At 38.5% G+C, this 17,411-nt stretch overlaps 1 protein-coding gene across 4 annotated transcripts in view; it reads left to right on the top strand.

Moving 5' to 3' along the window:
• The window catches only part of LOC133551207 (connector enhancer of kinase suppressor of ras 2-like), a 94,938-nt gene that overhangs the window by 9,988 nt on the left and 67,539 nt on the right, over nt 1–17,411 (top strand). For all 4 annotated transcript variants that reach the window (XM_061897681.1, XM_061897685.1, XM_061897683.1 and 1 more), the window contains exon 2: nt 12,221–12,384. In XM_061897681.1, coding sequence (XP_061753665.1) covers nt 12,221–12,384 — 164 coding nt within the window. The remainder of the gene's footprint in view (nt 1–12,220; nt 12,385–17,411) is intronic.

Raw genomic sequence — 17,411 nt, 5'->3', positions numbered from 1 at the left:
CCTCCACAGCACAGAGTCAGCGCTTCTAAAAGTTTTTAATGATATCCTCCTGTCAACTGATTTTGGTAAATATGTTGTCCTGGTGCTTTTAGATCTGTCTGCTGCGTTTGACACCGTCGACCACGCCACCTTAATCATTCGTCTTGAGAACTGTGTGGGTATTAAGGGCGCCGCCCTCAACTGGTTCTGGTCGTACCTAACCGACAGGAGTTTCTGTTTAAAATAGACAGTTTTATGTCTTCCACAGCTCCTTTACCAAATGGGGTCCCCCAGGGCTCTATCCTTGCCCCAATCTTATTTGCGCTTTAGCTTCTCCCCCTTGGTTCTATTTTTAGAAAGTACGGTATTACATTTCATTTTTATGCCGATGATTGCCAGATATATTTTCCCATGGCACAAAATAACACGGTTCAACGTCTCATTGACTGCCTGCACGACATCAAAGCCTGGCTTTCAGCTAACTTCCTAAGCCTAAATGAAGAAAAAACAGAAGTTATGTTGTTCGGTCCAAGTCGCTCTTCCTCCGCCAACGTTGACCTCGGCATTCTGACCCCGTATCTCAGCGACTGTGTCACAAACCTGGGGGTAAAGTTTGACTCAGATTTTAAATTCAAAAAACAAATCAGCAGCGTTGTTCAAAAAAGCTTTTTTCAATTACGTCAAATAGCGAAAGTGAAACCGCTTTTATCAGGACATGATTTTGAGAAATTAATCCACGCCTTTATCTCGAATCGTTTAGACTACTGCAATGCCCTGTATATAGGCATTAGCCAGGCCTCTCTCGCCCGCCTGCAGCTCGTGCAGAACTCTGCTGCTCGTCTGCTAACACAGACCCGCAGACATGAGCACATCACCCCTATATTAGCGTCCCTTCACTGGTTCCCTGTGCGTTACCGAATCAATATTAAACTCCTTCTATTTGTTTTTAAATGTCTAAACAACCTCGTGCCAACATATCTCTCCGACCTCCTTCAGCCTTACTGCCCCACCCGATCCCTAAGATCAGCCGATCAGCTGCTACAGACGGTCCCTGACACAAGGCTGAAGCTTAGAGGTGACAGAGCATTCGCCGCTGCTGCTCCCAAGCTCTGGAACGACCTACCTCTGAGTATTAGACAAGCCTCCTCTCTTCCTGTTTTTAAATGTCTCTTAAAAACATACTTTTATTCCATGGCTTTTAACACTGAGTGATATCCATCCTGCAATGGCGCCCCATTATACACCTGCTGTGAACCTGTTTTTATGTTTTTATGTTTTATTTATTTTATTTTATCTTATTTGTTTATTTTTTATCATGTTCTGTTTGTGTTGTGTTTGCTTGGTTCTTGTTTTTAACCTGCCCATTGTACAGCACTTTGGCTACCCCTGTGGTAAATTTCAAATGTGCTATATAGATAAAGTTGATTTGATTTATATATATATATATTACTTCGATAATAAAAACAATAATTATGAAATATAAAACATAGGAAAATAAATTGAAAATATAAATAATACATAATACAATTATAAAAAAACAATACTTTTATATAAAAAAAATCAACAAATAATAAATTTTATTGCAACCATTAATAAAAATAATTTACTCAACTAAGACTAAAAAGTTTTTTTTGAAGCCTTTTGAATATTTTTAATGACAATGTGAATATCACAGTTGTCGACCTCTATTCATGGCGACACAATTTTTCCCATTGGAAATTATAGAAATGAAATGAAATTGTTACAGGGTCAAACTGTCACCACCATGAAACCTTTTCTAACTGTTCGTGTAGTATTTTAGGTGATATTCTAACGCCTGCCGTCATTAACTGGTATTTGATGCAAATAGTTGATCAAAAAATCTGATGTCAGCGTTTTTAAAGATTGTGTTATAGTGCAGTGTCAACATCCGCTATATATCTCACACTAATATACGTATTTTACTTTGCCCATGGGAAATAGCCCACTTCAGGGTTCCTATGGCAACACTTACTTCCCTGACATAATAGGTCTCAATTAACTTGGTTAAAAGGCTGATTAGTTAAGCCTTTAAGTGTTATGCGAACCATGAAACTTCTTATGGTTCCTCTCCACTGTTTGGCTGCCAGCTCAACCTGATCTGAATGCTTGATTGCCCCACGTCGGAATCACATGTGTCTGATTGATTCAATGCAACGAAAAGAGAATGTTAGTCTTTCTGTGTATTAAAAAAGGCCCAAAAAGGTGATAGTCTTGCTTTCCTGTTAAAATGCAGGGCACTTTCATGTGACATTTAACTGTGGTTTCTATTAACATTTTATTAATTCAATATCACATTTTCCTGGGGCGATGAATATTAATTTTTAGCTTGAGCAGATCGTCTGTTAAACATAAGAGTGAATGTAACTGTGAAAGACCCAGGAAGCAAAATAAAGTAATTGAATTAAATAAAATCAAAAGCTAAGCAAGGCAAGTTTATTTATGGAACACATTCTGTACACAAGGCATATCTAAGTGCTTCACAGATAATTAGAAGAAGAAAAAAAAATAACGAAGTACTTTCCAGGCTATAGAGCACACCTGTATTTAAATGGGAACTGCTTTTTTTTTTTTTTAGACTTTTGCCTATTGTACATATCATTATGAAAAACATGACAATGGACGGATTTAAACATTTTTTTGCATTGTAAGTATCAGGGCCGTCACTAGCTTTTAAGGACAGGGGGGGCTTAGCCCCCAGGAGATGAACAGGATGTGAGCGAACGTAGTAGCGCACGAGTACAAAACTTCACAAACGGCTAACACTTAGAAGTTATTCTTTGTAATTATTATTATTTCAGTAAGTTAAGGAAATTAAATATATATGGAAGTCTGAATAGAAGTGAGAAACGTTTATGTATACTGTAAGAAAGACTTAGAGTCCGTCTGCTGATCTGAAAAAGAGCCAAAGCTGTCAAAAAGCTGAGGGACCATCTTCAAAGTGCAATGCTGAAACAAATAATGCAAACAATAAAATGTAACTTTCAGGGCTTGATATTAATGATGTCCCGTCATCCCGGGGACGATAAAAAAAATGCACAGACGATGGCTTTAACCATTTTTTTCTTTTTCTCTTTATGTATTTATTCATTTTACATTTTATATTAAATGTCTTGGATTTTCCTCCCTCTGAAAATCCTATGAAATTTTTAACAAGCCATCCTATATTAATACAACAGCTATTAATGTAACAAATCAATACAATAAAACAAATATATTTTTAATGATTTTTTTCCCATTATTTTAACAATAGGCTAATGTATACAACTTTATATAGATTCTACAAGAAACACAAAACTTAAAAACTGAATTATTTACAGTTGCAGACGCAAGGTTTTGTGCAGCTTCACTCATTGTAAAGGAAAACGGAAGTCCACGCAGGAGAAAATTACTACAAAGATGGTGTCTGGGTTTTTTGTGATGTATATATATATATATATGTATATATATATATATATATATATATATATATATATATATATATATATATATATATATATATGTCTTGATTGGATTATCCAGAGAATAGTGCTCGATACCGTGGTAGCGCGCAATATGTAGGTGTGGGAAAAATCACAAAACTACTTCATCTCAACAGAACTGTTTCATGAAACAGTTCTGTAGAGATTAAGTAGTCTTGTGATTTTTCCCACACCTATATATATATATATATATATATATACATATATATAAGTACTATCTCTCTCTTTCTATATATATATATATATAAGTACTATCTATATATATATATATATATACATATATATATATATATATATATATATATATATATATATATATATATACATACACATAGACAGTACTTATATATATGCACCTGGGGATAGGTTGATTGGCAACACTAAATTGGCGATGAGGTGGCGACTTGTCCAGGGTGTACCACGCTTTCCGCCCGATTGTAGCTGAGATAGGCGCCAGCGCCCCCTGCGACCCCAAAAGGGAATAAGCGTTAGCAAATGGATGGATATATAGTCAATATGATCCACCCAAAAATAAATATAACAAATGGCTTATCGATAAGCCATTTAAAATGATTATTTTTTAAATATTTATTTATATGTATTATTATTCTTCTACTCACCTTCCCAGTAGAGGGCTCTCCCCTCTCACTTTCTGTGCTCTTCTGCCCTAACTCCTACAGGTCAATAGGGATTGTGGAGTGATTATTATTATTATCTACTGATGATAGTCATATGTGAATGAGCTCAGCTCTTATTTTTCCTTCATGTATAAAATGAGAAACACAGCTGATGCTCCAGAAGGAAGTAACCCCAAAGATAGCAAATGGTAAAAAAGAGTGCACATTTAACTTTATAAATAACCGGGACCTTCATGATGAATTTCAGGCTAAGTAGCTAACTAAGTAGCAGCATTGTTTTAGAGCGGGAATGTAACTTTTGCCTGCAAAACAACAACAGAGGTTGTCTATAGTGTGCTAGACAGGTTTTTATTCGTCAAACACAGAACTGGTGTAAAGTGGAGCTAATACATTTTACTACAAGCAGTCAGAGGTGGGACCAAGTCATTGTTTTGTAAGTCACAAGTAAGTCTCAAGTCTTTGCCCTCAAGTCTCGAGTCAAGTCCCGAGTCAAGACATGCAAGTCCCGAGTCAAGTCCAAAGTCAAAACTGAAAAGTCTCAAGTCAAATCCCAAGTCATTTCAGGTCCTCTTAACCACAGACTAATATATTTACACAGATTGTGTATGCTTTGTAAACGCTGTATGTATTTATTATGAAAAAAATAGTACTGACATTGCACTTCATAATAGCACTATTAACCAGTTATTTTAAACATGTTACTCATTCCTTTACAGAATAAACACATTTGAAAAAACAAGTGCAACTGTACTTATTTGCACAAAAGTGTTATCATTGTATTTCCATGGCATATTGCATTGAAACTAGTTCCACAGCAGTTTCCATCCTGTTCTTACCTTATCTCATTGATCTCATCTCATACTGTATGTGTGTTTATGTGTGCGTACACATGAAAAACATAAATACATGAACATAACAACAAACAGAGTTGTACTTTTTGGATGTCAGGGCCCTCAGGAATTTGTACACATATTCTTAATATAGTATACATTTTAACTGAACTTTATCTGACTATGTTTGTCTCTTTGTAGGTGGCTAAAATACGCGGTGCTGCTGACCCCCGTCTAACGTTATGTGACTGTGTGTGATACATTCACTAACGTAACATTATGTGTAGATACCTCATGCAACCCTGCTTAAAAGAAATCCCTTAACAAAAAGTATGAATAAGGTAGCGAACTGCAGTGGACGCAACAGATTGCCGTGTTTGCAGTGACGTTATAACCATAGACATCTTATAAGTAGACGCAGCATTGGCTGCTGTGATGCGAGTAATTTGGCCGCCATTTTGAAGTGGTGATGAGGAGCTGGCGAGCAGCCTAAACTGACAGATAAACTAACTAGTGTTTTCCTGCTCAAATGAGCGGACTGTTGAAAATAGGAATCGAGGGATTACTTTTCCCAAGTAAGATTTAACATTAACCTACTATTGGTTGTATTTTGTGAAAAGAATATTACCACAGAGTTGAGAAGGAGCAAAGATCTTCAATATTTGTATGTGAAAATCACAAAAAAATATGTTGGGGGAGGATGACGCCCCTCCAGGTATTTGGTTTACAAACTTTCAGCCCCACCCAAAATAAAAATCACCAGCCACCACTGATTATGATGCATTCTCATTTTAGGCAAAACATAAGACAATACTCTCTTAACAGTATAAATGTAACCAGGAATAAGTCTTCAAGTAACAATATTCAAATACTAACTTTGTTGGGTAGGACAGACTTAGGTTTTATTCTGAATCCAGTGAAACAGATTGGTGGTTTTAGCTGATATAAAGACTTTCAGGTGTTTATATATGTTTAAGTATTTGGCAGACACTTTTATCCAAAGCAACATACATGAAAAATACTTACAAAACAATCACTGTAAACATGATCGTTTACGGGAAGAATGTAATAGAAAATATCAATGCAAAATGTCAAGACAGAATAAACTCTCTGCTGTTGCAGCAACAAAGATACAGTCTATTGGTCCAAAAGATATATAGATATCTAATATATTCATACATTGTTTACGTAGGATATACACATGTATATATAACCTAATCAATTGTTTCTTCAACTTAAAAATAACTGACCGTTTTTTCCCCCTTCTCTGGGATTATTATTCCCAGTTTTGATCTTGGACGTCTGGCCATTTATAGCATATAAGAATATTCTATTACTGTTAAGCAAACTATGAACACGCCAAAACATGTGTCCTTTATCATAGTTACACGTATGACAGAAAAGCGCGTGAAAATCAGTGATATTCAATGAGATAAAATGCGCTGACAGTTCATTGCTCCTGCCAAAAGAATTGCACTGAGTGGAGTGGATCACCACTCCAAATTGGCGGCCGCGCGTCTCGTCTCGTCAGCGCCAGTAGGTAGTAGCCCTCCTTACGCTATGAAGTGAGGGGAAATTGACTGAATGACAGGTTATATGATTATTTATTTTTAACTCTTATTCGGGCCACTTTAAAATGAATATTTTGGCATGTTTTTGTAAAAAAAAAAAAGAAAAAATAATAAAATATAACGCTAAATTATTTAGGGGGGCTTAAGAATATTATAGGGGGGGCTTGAACCCCCCTAAAATAGTCCCAGTGACGCCCCTGGTAAATATTAGGGAGTCATTCAATCCTGCCTATTCAGTCCTTAAAAAAATCCAAACACCTCCATTAAGATTTTATACACATGATGTAAGTATATATGTAATGTGGTGATGGAAACATTTTTAACAACATTTAATATATCATTTGATAATTTTAAGCATACGAGGTGCATTAATTTAAAAACTGCATGAGAACGTTTGCTTTTTTTCCTTTTCATCACTGATTTCTGCTCACTGCAGACTTTATGAGAGCCAAAAGGCATAATGAGACATAAATTACTGAGCAAGATCTGCTGTCATTAGAATGCCGACTGCTGGGATGTCATGTATTCCCATTTAGTTGAAAAAAACGCTTTTTGTGTCGTTCTCACCAGTTCCAGGTCCTAGATGGCGTTCAAAGTGTCCGAATTTGTAGGATTGTTTCCCAGCCATTTACTTTCCAAGTGAGAGGCATGATTTATGATTTACAATAAACTTACAGGGAGCAGGGAAGTGAGAAAATAGCAGACCACTCAATGATGTCAACATAGGGAGAAACTGAAGTGATTACATCGCCGCTATAGACTTAGACTCAGACTTAGACAAACTTTAACGATCCACAAGGGAAATTGTTCAACACAGTAGCTTAGTTACAATGATGGAGAGTGTAAGGATGGCAATGCAGGTATAAATAGACTAGATGTAGCAATATAAAATATAACATATCTGCAAATATATAAAATATATACTTAATATGTGTACAGTATATTATTTACAATAGAATAGAATAGAATAGAATAGTTCATTGCATGTTCAAACATAAGGGTGTCCATATGTGCACTTGGCACCAGGACACCCTAGGCCGCAGTTCCATGATCGACTTTGTAGTTGTGTCATCGGATTTGCGGCCTTATGTTTTGGACACTCGGGTGAAGAGAGGGGCGGAGCTTTCTACCGATCACCACCTGGTGGTGAGTTGGCTGCGATGGTGGGGGAGGATGCCGGACAGACCTGGGAGGCCCAAACGCATTGTGAGGGTCTGCTGGGAACGTCTGGCAGAGTCTCCTGTCAGAGAAAGTTTCAATTCCCACCTCCGGAAGAACTTTGAACATGTCACGAGGGAGTTGCTGGACATTGAGTCCGAGTGGACCATGTTCCGCACCTCTATTGTCGAGGCGGCTGATCGGAGCTGTGGCCGCAAGGTAGTTGGTGCTTGTCGGGGCGGCAATCCTAAAACCCCTTGGTGGACAAAAGCGGTGAGGGATGCTGTCAAGCTGAAGAAGGAGTCCTATCGGGTCCTTTTGGCTCATAGGACTCCGGAGACAGTGGACAGGTACCGACAGGCCAAGCAGTGTGCAGCTTCAGCGATCGCGGAGGCAAAAACTCGGACATGGGAGGAGTTCGGGGAAGCCATGGAAAACGACTTCCGAACGGCTTCGAAGCAATTCTGGACCACCGTCCGCCGCCTCAGGAATGGGAAGCAGTGCACTATCAACACCGTGTATTGTGCGGATGGTGTTCTGCTGACCTCAATTGCGGATGTTGTGGATAGGTGGAAGGAATACTTCGTAGACCTCCTCAATCCTACCAACACGTCTTCCTATGAGGAAGCAGTGCCTGGGGAATCTGTGGTGGACTCTCCTATTTCTGGGGCTGAGGTCGCTGAGGTCGCTGAGGTAGTTAAAAAGCTCCTCGGTGGCAAGGCCCCAGGGGTGGATGAGGTCCGCCCGGAGTTCCTTAAGGCTCTGGATGCTGTGGGGCTGTCTTGGTTGACAAGATTCTGCAGCATCGCGTGGACATCGGGGGCGGTACCTCTGGATTGGCAGACCGGGGTGGTGGTTCCCCTCTTTAGGGTGTGTTCCAACTATCGTGGGATCACACTCCTCAGCCATCCCGGTAAGGTTTATTCAGGTGTACTGGAGAGGATGCTACGCCGGATAGTCGAACCTCGGATTCAGGAGGAACAGTGTGGTTTTCGTCCTGGTCGTGGAACTGTGGACCAGCTCTATACTCTCGGCAGGGTTCTTGAGGGTGCATGGGAGTTTGCCCAACCAGTCTACATGTGCTTTGTGGACTTGGAGAAGGCATTCGACCCTGTCCCTCGGGAAGTCCTGTGGGGAGTGCTCAGAGAGTATGAGGGTATCGGACTGTCTTATTGTGGCGGTCCGCTCCCTGTACGATCAGTGCCAGAGCTTGGTCCGCATTGCTGGCAGTAAGTCGAACACATTTCCAGTGAGGGTTGGACTCCGCCAAGGTTGTCCTTTGTCACCGATTCTGTTCATAACTTTTATGGACAGAATTTTTAGGCGCAGTCAAGGCGTTGAGGGGTTCCGGTTTGGTGACCGCAGGATTAGGTCTCTGCTTTTTGCGGATGATGTGGTCCTGATGGCTTCATCTGAGCGGGATCTTCAGCTCTCACTGGATCGGTTCGCAGCCGAGTGTGAAGCGACTGGAATGAGAATCAGCACCTCCAAGTCCGAGTCCATGGTTCTCGCCCGGAAAAGGGTGGAATGCCATCTCTGGGTTGGGGAGGAAACCCTGCCCCAAGTGGAGGAGTTCAAGTACCTAGGAGTCTTGTTCACAAGTGGGGGAAGAGTGGATCGTGAGATCGACAGGTTGATTGGTGCGGCGTCTTCAGTAATGCGGACGTTGTACCGATCCGTTGTGGTGAAGAAGGAGCTCTCAATTTACCGGTCGATCTACGTTCCCATCCTCACCTATGGTCATGAGCTTTGGGTCATGACCGAAAGGATAAGATCATGGGTACAAGCGGCCGAAATGAGTTTCCTCCGCCGTGTGGCGGGGCTCTCCCTTAGAGATAGGGTGAGAAGCTCTGCCATCCGGGAGGAACTCAAAGTAAAGCCGCTGCTCCTCCACATCGAGAGGAGCCAGATGAGGTGGTTTGGGCATCTGGTCAGGATGCCACCCGAACGCCTCCCTAGGGAGGTGTTTAGGGCAGGTCCAACCGGTAGGAGGCCACGGGGAAGACCCAGGACACGTTGGGAAGACTATGTCTCCCGGCTGGCCTGGGAACGCCTCGGGATCCCCCGGGAAGAGCTAGACGAAGTGGCTGGGGAGAGGGAAGTCTGGGTTTCCCTGCTTAGGCTGTTGCCCCCGCGACCCGACCTCAGATAAGCGGAAGAAGATGGATGGAGGGAGTAGAAAGTACTTTATTGATCCCTGGGGGATCAATAAAGAGGATTTATACAGATATATTATGTTTATAACATGTATACAATATGTACCAATTACCATGTACAATATTACAGTATATGTGGCAGCCCCAGCATAAAATAGAGTGTAAATCCAGCAGAAAATAGAATATAGACATTAAAAACAAAGAGAAGTAGCGGACATAGAGGGTGTCAGGTAATGGACGGATATTATCTGTTGCTGTATGGGGAGTGATTATACAGCTCGATAGAGTGTGGAATGAAAAGTTGAGAATAATACCAAAAATAAAGTAAAAAGAACGAATTCAAAGGAGCTACTGTGATGTGCTGCCACTCTTTCAGGCGCACCATGTAAATAATTTGTTTGCGTCAGTGCTTATAATATTAATATTACTATCCATCCATCCATCCATTTTCTACCGCTTATTCCCTTTCGGGGTCGCGGGGGGCGCTGGCGCCTATCTCAGCTACAATCGGGCGGAAGGCGGGGTACACCCTGGACAAGTCGCCACCTCATCGCAGGGCCAATATTACTAATACTTGGTTAATATTCCAGTCACAAAATTTAAATTGAATATTGTTGGTGCTTTTTGAATGCTTATTGGATTTTATGGACAGAATAGTGGAGCTCACATTGGCTCCGCTGTAAACAAACTATTATGTATTGTACATTTATGTAATATTTAGAATGCCTAAAAAAAATCCATCCGTTGTCATGTCTGTCATAATGATTTTGAACGATTTCCAAAAAAGTGCAGTTCCCCTTTAAGCCGCACCCACCAAATTTTAGGAGAAATTATTATTTTTAAATATATTAGCTGCACCGGACCATAAATCGCAGATATATACCGATACAAAATATTTTGTAAATGTTTATGTACATACCTTGATCGGAAATAAACGGTGCCTGTCACACGGCAGTAAAACGACTAATCAAACAAAATGGAAATCATCATCATGGACGCACTGGCTGTGGAAGCCAGCACTCCAACCAGCTAAATAGACTCAATAAGTCCACGGTGGCGTTTCGGTGAATTTACGTAACTGAAACAATACCAATAAAATGCCATTGTAAGTTAATAAAGGTAACACAGACACTTGTAAACATGTTAGCATATTTGCTTCCTTAATTACATTCTGATGGCACGTACAAATATGCACAAAAACATTTCCACAGATAGTACACTGTCTAGTAAGTCTGAATGGTTTTAGTTATAGTGTAAAACTTACAAACGTTGCTTGGCGTGATGAATGAAGAATCCTTTCGAGCAGAAACGTTATGCTGCCAAGCCTCGCATTAGTGTGACTATGTAATTTGTATTTACTATCCATTGTCAATCAAACTGTTTAATTAGAACAAACAAGTCCATAGCGTTGTTCTTTATGTTACGCATCCCTTTTCGACTAGACAACGGCACAGGAATCGTAACTAATAGTACTCGAAACTGTATTTAGTTACGGTTCAAGGCACGAAACAAAAAGTAAATTTAAACCTGCAGCACCTGCAGCGAGCGAACTTTTCCAAAAGATAGCACCATAGCACAAACAGTAACACACATTTTCAGTGTCTGTTTGTGTTGAAAACTATTTGTTGAATACAAAACTTTATCACTATTAGCGAAGAAAAATACGTAAATTAGCCGCTCTGTTTTATAAGCCACAAGGTGCAAAGCGTAGGAAAAAAATAACAGCTTATAGTCAGGAAAATACAGTAATCATAAAATAATCATAGTTCAAATTAAAATCAAAATAACCTATGCAATCAATAAAGTCCTATATATGTAGCATATAACCTTTAACTCTTAGACCGGTGATGCTCTGAAAATTTAAATAATTCCTTACATTATTCAAAATAACAACAAATAGTATGCAGGACTGCATTTCATTTATCATTACACATTATGTTCATATTTTACATTCGCGGCAAAAATGTATTTAATCCTATAATCATACTAAGTTGAAATGTGTTTTTTGTGTGCGTTCTTACCTTGCATAATAATCTTTCATAAACATGGATGCAGGCAGACGCTGCTTTTTAACAACAATTGCACCACCAAAGGATTTAACACCTGCTGCCTCAGAGAAGGATGTAAAAACAAGCTGAGCACAGACGGTCTCATCGCTTTTTTTAGTCTGTCTCCAAAATGGTCCCAGGTCTGTTGACTAACGGGAATCATGATTTCCCGTGCGAGGGCCCAAGACATCTCATAACCTGTGCAAACACTCTGTGAAGCAACTCAATGAGAAGCCTGAGTGCAAGACGTGTTTGACTGACTTCAACATGCAAAAATGTGCCATTGCCAGGCAACAAACCATTGGCAAGCGTAACAGTTGAAGTTGTTTGCTCCCCTCAGGACTGGACGACTGCCTGCAGCAGTACATCAAGACGTTCGAGAGAGAGAACGTTGGGGGGGACCAGCTGCTGCGAATCACCCACCAGGAGCTGGAGGATTTGGGAGTGTCCAGGATCGGCCATCAGGAGCTGATATTGGAGGCGGTGGACTTGCTTTGTGCGCTGGTAAGTTAAGTCTTCACACACTTATATTATTCAGAAGTGGGTAGTAACGCGCTACATTTAAACCGTTACATTTACTTGAGTAACTTTTGGGATAAATTGTACTTCTAAGAGTAAATTTAATGCAACATACTTTTACTTTTACGTGAGTATATTTATAGAGAAGAAACGCTACTTTTACTCCGCTCCATTTATCTACATACAGCTCGCTACTCGCTACTGATTTTTATCGATCTGTTAATGCACGCTTTGTTTAATTTGGTTTGTCCGACAGACCTTCAAAGTAGGATCTTTATGCGTTTCACCAATCAAATGCAGTCACTGGTGACGTTTGACTCTGTTTCACCAATCAAATGCAGTCAGTGGTGACGTTTGACTCCGTTTCACCAATCAAACAGAGCCAGGCGGTCACATGATTAACTGCACATTTTTTTTCTAAACCTTTATTTATATATTTCAACATTTACAAACAGTTGAAAATAATAATCAAAGTAAGTACAACAAAAGTAAAAAAACAGCGCCAGGGGGTTGTAAATTCTAAGTAACTAAAATTAGAATGAAAAAAAAAAGAAGATATATATATATATATATATATATATATATATATATATATATATATATATATATATATATATATATATATACATATATATATATAATAAACAAAGTGCAAAGCCATAGGCTCACTTTATCTCAGTAAATAACCTAAATTTGGAACACAGCATCATTGTTTTCACAGCTTTTTGGTTGTTAGAGGTAGAGTGTTTTAATGTAGAGTTCTAAATCTTTTTTAAAGGCACAAAAAAACAGGTCGGGTATTGAAAAACTTATATTTATGAATATAAAACTTAACCAATAGTATAATGAGGTTGCAAAGATAAAATTAATTAAAACATTTTTTTCAAGAGATATTCCTGGCTCTGAATTTGTTCATTGCTATTTTTATGTTTTTGTGCATTACTTGTTGCCGTCATCATTAAACGAACAGGTTACTCATCAGTTACTCAGTACTTGAGTAGTTTTTTCACAACATACTTTTGACTTTTACTCAAGTAAATATTTGGGTGACTACTCCTTACTTTTACTTGAGTAATAAATCTCTAAAGTAACAGTACTCTTACTTGAGTACAATTTCTGGCTACTCTCCCCACCTCTGGTATTATTGCATGAGGATGACTTTTTGCCAATTTCATTGGATAATCCTCCAAATGGCATTAAGCACAATCAAATACTTGTGGTCAACTAAGGGTACATTCCAAAAAGACTCGGACTTCTCTGCATTGGAACCATACTTGAAATTAAAAGTCCAACAAAAAATATTACAGATCATATAGACTATACTTACATGTTTATATTAGTTATGCTATGTATCACTATTTAAAGGGGAACTGCATGTAATGATCTCACATGGCAGTTATTAGTTCCTTGTATTTTGTAATAGTTCCTGTCCAGGGCACTTATTTCTTTTCATTTCCTGTTTGCCTCCATTTGCCACAATTCCTCTTGTCGATCGGTGCGTTTCATTTGTACTGGGACTTCGGAATTTCCAAGTTCCTAGTCGGATATTGTAACTTGAAACTTCCCTCGAGGTTGGATTTCCAACTCGGAAAGTCAGAGCATTCTCTTCACTCCCTAGTTTGTTTCAAAGATAGCTGCTCTGGATGTAAACAATGATATCTGCTTATATATCTGTTATTAGTCCCTCTGATTAGTTTTTGTCGCAGTAAATCGGCTTTATACAGTGCATTGCTGTATGTTTATATATGGTAGCGACACTGTAATGAAAACTACCTTTATTTCATGTCGTATATACGTTCTACTTAGTTAGCAATAGTGTCTTGTGCTTTCTCTTCATCCACCGTGTTTGAAGGTTGCAAGAAGAATATCTTCTCCCATTAGTTGTTTATATTCAGAGAGGGCAAGCGCAAAAATAGCTTTTGTGGATGCGGTGATTAATTTCCCAATGTATGACTGGAACACTCTCAACTCAGCAGTGACGTTATCCCCAGCTCCGACTTCCTATTTCCCAGATGAATGGAATGCGACATAAGAGCTGGCTTCTTCAGCTGTCCCTGATTGGCAATAAGGACACACCTTTCCCTGGTTGCCAATCAGGCTGCTTCCTCTGAAGACAGGGCTGGATCATTTTCTTTGCGCTTCAAATGCCAGTTTGCACATTTTTGTTTTATGTTACCTATGTTTTTCATAATAAAAATGCTTTTTTTTTTTGCACTTGCCTGACGTCTCTTCATCCCGGCATCCAGACAAACACCAAAACGTAACACTGGACTTCTTTTTCAAAGTTTGCTCATCAGCCACAATCCTTATTTTGAGACCAGAACAGACGCCTTTTCCTTTTCTATGTATTCTAAATAGTGAAAAACTGGTAGTAAGAGTTGGCTAACAATGGTCATACGATCGATTCTGCCTCTAAATTCCAGGCTTTGAGTCCCTGCAATGAGTATCTTTGTTATGCAGTAAGATGCACATTTATGATAACAGTATTATTTACAGGATTTTGCTCATTTTAGGCATTAAGGTAACTTCTATCCTCACCACTTTGATTTCACAGAGTGCACACCAATGGACTGTACTTCTGTCAACAACAACAACATATAAAGCAGTTTCTGTGTTTGCTGACACTCATGACAGCAACAAGAGAGCCCTGGAGCATTATCATGTAGCACTATTGCTAAACGTTTAAAATAAAAACATAAAACACTGACTTACAATATCCACCCCCACTGGGATGTTGACTGATGGGATGGTCAATGTATTCAGCCCTTGTGTTTTCCTTGCGCTGGTAGGTTTAGAATAATCCTTATTCCTCAGATAAAAAATACTTCCGAGCAATGTTGCAATTGTTTTATTTTGCGTTCCAATAGATGAGAACCAAGTTTAGAGCCTTATAGTATTAAGCATAGATAGTAAAGGTGGAATAAATTAATTCCCATTACCTGTGTTGTTATCCACCTCTCTTACTAGCAGTTATTACATTATTTAAAAATGCATAAAAAAGGGAAAGACATGTATGTTCTGGCCCCAATATAAGAATTGTGGACTATAGGCAAAATTCACCCAAAAAAACACAGTTTTCCTTTGACATTAGCAAGGCAATTGGGTTATTGATCCATTGTTAAAGGCCCTCAACAATGGAGTTATTAGGTAATTTGCAGTGAAAAACTATTTAAAACTTTCAAAAAGATTAGGTTTGTTTTCGAGGCCGCAGGCAGTCTAATAATGTATTCACAATTTGAAAAATTGCCAGTTTAGTGGTTTTTGGCCGTGTTTTTGTTTGACTGCAGTGACTTCCAAAAGGGGTGTTGAATGTAACCTAATATATTAGACTCTACTACAGCTAACATTACAACACACGCTACCCAAGTTAAAGTTATGCTATGTTAAAATATCACATTAAAATAACATACTCTACATCATTAGATGATATATTATTATTCATTATATTATTTTTAATGATTGACAGCAGAGGCAACCTTATTACCGGTAAATGAATACTATAACAATTATTTACTGTGTATGATATTGAAAGCGCGCCTATGTTGCTACTAGCATGAGTGCTAACATTATTGTCAAACCATGTGTGTAGTGTTTGATTACAGACACATAACTTGTCTTTTTGTATTTTAAGACATAATATTATAGCATAGGTGATGCAATTCTGTTAGTGTTTGCATTCATTACACTTGCACGATTAGCTTAATTAGCATAGCATAATTAGCTTCTGACCATGTTTATCTAGGTAGACAAATACAACCTGACCAAAATAGCATTTATATTTTGTTCATGAAATACACATTTTGAAAAAAATATACTTTCCAATAGCCCTTGCGGAAATTAATATTTATAGAAGAAATAACTATTCCGTAGCATTGCTTTAATGAACATAATTCAAACAATGTTTAACTCAGTCTTAACACAATTGGTTTTATTGTTTATAATACACTGCACAACTGTTTGACTGACTGTGCAGCTGAAGTCAGCAAATAAAACCATGGATTTAATGAACTCATTCATTCTCAATGGCTAGAAATGCAGGCCCTGGTCTTAATGATGCATTCTCGGAAGCACACAAGTGCAAATATTGTCCAAAAGAAACATATTCATGTTATTCAACCAACGTATTGTCTAGTAATACTGTATGATTTAAAGAAAATAGCCTGGGTATGCCTCTTACTGATAATGAACATCACTAATACATACGTTTAGAGTCCCATACTTGTCTCAGACGACCCAGTACAGTGTATTGTGAGTCTGTAGCTTTAATGCTAATAAACTGTGCGCAGCTCCAAGAACTGATGCTGTACACTTAATCTACTTTTAACATATACACTATATCTCTGTACTTGTCCAATATAATATATGTTATATATCCCATACAACAATGCAACAGGCAGGGGTGTCTAAACTTTTTCCAGCAAGTGCCGCAAAAATTGAAGGATGTAGTGGCCACTCTGAAACATTTTGTAGTTATGGTTGCCAACTCACTGTAAAAAAATAATTCACAATTTATTTGCACAGGCCTTAATCACAGTGGCCTCAAAGGACACCTAGTGCTGGTCGACCCTATTTTTGCGTGAAATTAGTTTTAAGGTAGCCACAAAGGTTGAATGGGGGAAACCGGACTATCTTCTTGTCTGTTGAAGATGTATTAAAGTTGCATCCATTCAATTTTTGTGAATTAAATGAGCCAATTGACTGACAATCTAATCCAAACATATCATGCTATTTGACTCCAAGCAGAATTTAATTAGATATGTTGGCTTTGGTGTAATACAAATACATGGGAAACAAGTTGTTTAATAATTCCTTTTTTGTCCATAAGACACAAATCAGCATTTGATTTGTGTTTTATTTATGAAGCAAATCTCTACTCAAACAGTGTGGTAATTATCTTCATGCTATATTTTGGTAAATGTTTTATTAACCTTAAATAGAAGCATAATGTTTAATTTTCAGACCTCTGTAATGTCACTACCATAAAGATTGGTGTCACTATTCTAAGGTGTAGT

Source organism: Nerophis ophidion, linkage group LG04 (genome assembly GCF_033978795.1).
Source record: "Nerophis ophidion isolate RoL-2023_Sa linkage group LG04, RoL_Noph_v1.0, whole genome shotgun sequence".
Classification (NCBI taxonomy): domain Eukaryota; kingdom Metazoa; phylum Chordata; class Actinopteri; order Syngnathiformes; family Syngnathidae; genus Nerophis; species Nerophis ophidion.
The sequence above is the reverse complement of the archived record's forward strand: the minus strand, read 5'-3'. Positions and strand labels throughout refer to the sequence as shown.